We start from the raw sequence: 4,845 nt of genomic DNA, 5'->3' as shown, positions 1-4,845 counted from the left end.
GGGGGGTGGGGGTGAAGCTGAGCCCCCCCCCCAGTGTCCTGCAGAAATGTCAACTCATCCAATCACATGTCAGTCTCAAATGTCACTCATGTGTCAGACCGTTAATAGCTTTAAACTTTCAATCTAAACAGACTGGTACTGGTCCGCAGTGGGACGCTGTCAAAACATGTACTTCATTTTTACAAATGTACTTCATTCAAAGAGGATCCAGTAACATCTACATACTTCCTTCATTGAAGTATAATCTGGAAATACTGTATTCCAAATATTTATAACAGAATAACGTCTAAAAGATGTTTTATTTTGAAATTTTAGTTGATAGGACGTCATTGATCCTGATTCCACTGTTCAATTCTCTTATTGATTATTCTCATTTGGTTCATTTAAATTAAGGTATTAGCATTAACATGGTATTTGTTTGCGACAAAATTAAAACTGCATGAAAAAACAAAACAAAAAACCAATTCCAACAACGATTCCTCTGTCAAAATGAACTGACACTTTTCTGTTCCTGCTGCTGATTCTGTGAAATTTAACAGTAGCCACGTTAGCATTCACTGAGTTTCACTGCTGTCATTTCCAAAAAAAAAAAAAAAACTGCAGACAGAGGGCAGCATCCCTGCAGACGTCATCATTATTGATAGCCTTCTCGTGTAATTCCGCCAGAAACTCTACCGTTGACGTCGAGCTAACGATGATACAGTTGTTGCTGATGATGTGATCACCTCTCTCTCCCTCTTTCTCTCTCTCCCTCTCTCTCTCTCCCTCTCGTTCTCTCGTCTCGTCGTCTCATGTCTTGTCCTCGGGCAGATGTTTGTCTCTGAATTTTCACATTAACCTTCTTTTCTTGTCAACATTTTCAGTTTGGACACTGTCACATAGACAGACAGGTACTAAACACAGTTTAGTTTGACGTGCTGCTTCTGTCGTCCTCCTCTCTGCAGTGTTCTGTACCAAATGCTGTTAATTTACAACGCACTTAACAAAAAAAAAAAAAAACATTTTAACCTAGGAGAATTTGAACAGTGATTTACAAAACAACAACAACAACAACAACAACCCAGTGATTTAAAGAGTGTAAATGTAAAGTGGATCACTCATGGAATCATTGTAAAATAACACGTTGGCATGGAACCGCTGTGTTTGCATCGTCGTGTTCTGTCAGTGTTCCTGTGTTCCATCGTCACACTCCAGTCACCTGTGGTTTGAAATGACATCTGTGTGTGTGTGTGTGTGTGTGTGTGTGTGTGTGTGTGTGCGTGATCTGTGTTGAGTGTGTTTCCGTCACCATGTTTGTTGTGTTTTTTTATAGTTTGACTAATTCACCTGTGTTTACTCTTAGTTTTCTCCTGATTTTTTTCCCCCTGTTTTTAATTTTAAAATGTAAGAAATGCCTTTAGATTAAAGAAAGAAAATAATGAGGATCAAATTAAACAGCCCAAATAGTAAAAGTTAGCAAAAATACAATGACTACATTTGGAAGAAAATAGTTAAAATATATGGGTTTTTTTAAAAAAAAAAGCTAATGAAATATTTACATTGTCTCTAAAATGAGCAAAAAAAAAAAAATCAGCTGTAAGTTAGTGCCGGAAATATATGAAATAATAAGTATAAAGTACAGGCTCAGATTAATGTTAATTAATTAGTGTTTTAACTGGAGCAGGATGTCATAGAGCCCTGGATTTGGCAGATGATTGACAGTTGAATATGAATATATGAATATTTTTTTTCCAGACTTTGTTTTGAACAGACATCAATATTAAAAAAGAGGTAAACCCCCTTACCCCCCCCCCAGCTCCCCCCTCTCATTCTCTGACTTATGGAAGGGGACGGTGTCTGCACTTTTTTATTTAATGGTCCACTTCACAGACAGTGATTATGATGAAAAGTACTCACTTGCAAGTGCAAGGGATAAATATTAATATCTGCTGTCATCAATTTTTAAATGTCAGAGGAAATGAGGTTCATTAATCCTCTCTGTGCAAGAATTCCTCGTTAAAGTAGCGCCGCAGGCGAACGCCCAGGAGTCGGTGTCGTTACTGAGCATGTGTGAAAGTAAAAGTTGACCCAGGTTTCTGAAAGGATGGATACGTTGAAAATACGTTCATATTATTATTAAGTCATGTCATTTACGGTGTACCGGTAAGAAAGATGTACACTCCTCAGCCCAGTAGGTGGCAGTAATGCACTTTAAGCCAACAGTATCACCTCAATGTAAAACATGTCGACATTAGCTGTCGACGCTAGTGCTAACAGACGCTAGTGCTAACAGACGCTAGTGACGCTAGTGCTAACATGCAGTCCTGGTACAGGTGCTGCACTTTAAGCCAACAGTATCACCTCAACGTAAAACATGTCGACATTAGCAGTCGACGCTAGTGCTAACAGATGTGACGTTTGTGCTAACATGCAGTCCTGGTACAGGCGCGAGTGCTAACATTAGCTACAGCAGACTTGTTACAGACATCAGAGCTAACGTTAGCTACAACAGTCCTGGTACAAATGTTTACGTTTCCAAAATGTTTTACTTTTTTTTTTTATTTGGTGACAAGACGATTTGAATTAAATTGTCATGGTTGAAGAAGTTGGTTAACACTTCGACACACACCTTGACATTCAATACATTTTTTAATATATTTTATTTAGTTTGTTTTTCATTATTCATTACTTTTTTTTTTTTTTGCTCCTCTAGGAGGCATTTCCACAGAGCCGTGTTCTCAGAAACTTTCCTCATATTTATTCCCAGTTGGTCATTAATCTGGATGAGGAATAACAAATATCCTTCATTAGTCCTAATTTTACACACTTCAACTTTAAGTAATGACACTTAAAAAAAAACCAACAGGACGCACGGATGCAAAACAAGCTATTTCAAATGTACGTGCAGCTCATGGATTATTTATCAACGCCGCAGCCGTGAATAAGTTTTGCTGCGAGGCTTTTCTAACATTTGAATAGGAAAAATTCACAGGATGAGAATAAATGTCGTCATTAATCGGTGACATTTGAAACTGACGACAGCAGGTGTATGAATGTTTGTGCCCGGTGTTTACCAGGCAGAAATGCTTTCTCCTAATTAGCGAGCAGCGCAGCATTAATGGAGCAGTTAATGAACGAACACAGAAACTGTTGTCGCTCCAAACATAACGCCACAGAGGCAGAGAGGGAAATGGATTCTGGGTAGAATGTTCTAGAGATTTCTAGAGAATGTTGCCCTCTGATAATTCAAGGTTTTTAGCAGCGGCGTTAGTTGACGGTGATCGAGAGTTATTGAAAAATGCAACAAAAAAGACAAATAGAATTAGCAACCAGTCATTATCTACAGTGTGTAGGTGTTCATCATGTAGGCTGCCCCCTGCTGGAGGTTTTTTACAATTTTCTGCTTCTTTGAACTTCCACACAGACACCAACTTCGTGCTGGGAAACGCCCAGATCGTGGACTGGCCCATCGTCTACAGCAACGATGGTTTCTGCAAGCTGTCGGGTTACCACCGGGCAGAGGTGATGCAGAAGAGCAGCACCTGCAGGTAGGAGAGGGAGTTACAGTCTGTCTCTGCTGAAGTATTATCATTCAATTTGATGGAGCTGTTCTTTGATCTGTTGTTCAAAGTTCACCTGACCAAGAAGCAGCAACGCAGAATAAATAATCCAGAATAATTAATCCATAATAAATCATCCAGAATAAATCATCCAGAATAGAAAAGATATACATTAGGTGCAGCATAGAAAATATTATGAAGCCAAATGATAAAGAAAATAAATATAGCAAATCTATTTTTTTTCTCCTTTTTACATCACAGAATTTTTTTGTAGGTCTCTGTAATACCAGTCACGACCACCAGGTGGATGAATGTAATTTATGTCGATTCCAAAAAAAGTCATGCACTTTTATTACAGGCTTTTTGGCTTTATTTTTACATAAAACCTCCAACCGAACGACACAGACACAGTAAATGAACCAAAATGCATTATGGGAAATTTCGCCACCACTACTACAACATGCTACGATTTTGATTTTGAGCAAAAGCCTTTGAGGTAATTCTGGAGAATATTCTGGACCATATTTGTCCTCGTTGTGGATTACAATAAATGCACATTTATGTGAAAATATATGTGAAAATATATGTGAAAATGAAAAGTACATTTTATTTTTGTCGTCATGTGAACAATGTATCCAGTGCGATCGGCAGCTCAGTTAGGCTGTACAGTAACTGGGCCACACTGATGCCCACACCAAGGCACTGGGGAACACTACAGTTATTACAGTTCTTTTGGGGGGGGGGGGGGGGGTGAGGGGGTTATAAATGCTTGTGTCCAATTACGTTATCATCCAATGGTTGACGAGAGACTTGGGTCGACAACTAAAGTGTCAACATCACTGTGGAACTAAGTGGACCAGATGTCAGCGGAATTTATTCTCCTGAGTTCAATAAACGCCGTTCAAATATATGTCCATATATGGAGGTTCCCAAAGTGTTAAATAAAAAAGAAAAGAAAAAGAAGAGTCAATGAAAAATGTCACAAAATAGGTCAAAGTTCAGCACAACAAGATTTGGATCAAATTGAGTAATTTAGGTCAGGGGTGTCGAGCTCATTTTCCCCAGTGGAAGAAGAACTACTTCCTGTTGGACTTCCTGTTGGACTTCCTGTTGGACTTCCTGTTGTGTTTCCTCAGACCACGTCTCCCATCACTGACTGTCTCTCTGGGCCACCTCCGTCTGTGGGTCGTCTTCACTGCCACCGCCGCGTTAATCAGATCACAAACAAACAGTGGCTGCGACCGCAGCTGAGAACTGTGGGAGGTTTTGTTTTTCGCGTTGGGTGAATTAGCTCCCCGCAGGAATC

The 4,845-nt window shown here is 39.4% G+C and overlaps 1 protein-coding gene across 4 annotated transcripts in view; it reads left to right on the top strand.

The window, feature by feature from the left end:
* Positions 1 to 4,845, top strand: part of kcnh1a (potassium voltage-gated channel, subfamily H (eag-related), member 1a) — a 44,129-nt gene that overhangs the window by 3,211 nt on the left and 36,073 nt on the right. For 2 of the 4 annotated variants that reach the window (XM_008321487.3, XM_025061111.1), the window contains exon 2: positions 3,404 to 3,527. In XM_008321487.3, the coding sequence (XP_008319709.1) occupies positions 3,404 to 3,527 (124 nt within the window). Of the gene's footprint in view, positions 1 to 2,405; positions 3,528 to 4,845 lie in introns of those variants that run through there. The other 2 variants (XM_025061110.1, XM_025061109.1) reach the window with 1 other exon arrangement.

The sequence above is a fragment of the Cynoglossus semilaevis genome, chromosome 12, assembly GCF_000523025.1.
Source record: "Cynoglossus semilaevis isolate Cse_v1.0 chromosome 12, Cse_v1.0, whole genome shotgun sequence".
Classification (NCBI taxonomy): domain Eukaryota; kingdom Metazoa; phylum Chordata; class Actinopteri; order Pleuronectiformes; family Cynoglossidae; genus Cynoglossus; species Cynoglossus semilaevis.
Note: the sequence above shows the minus strand (reverse complement) of the source record. Positions and strands in the feature narration are given on the sequence as shown.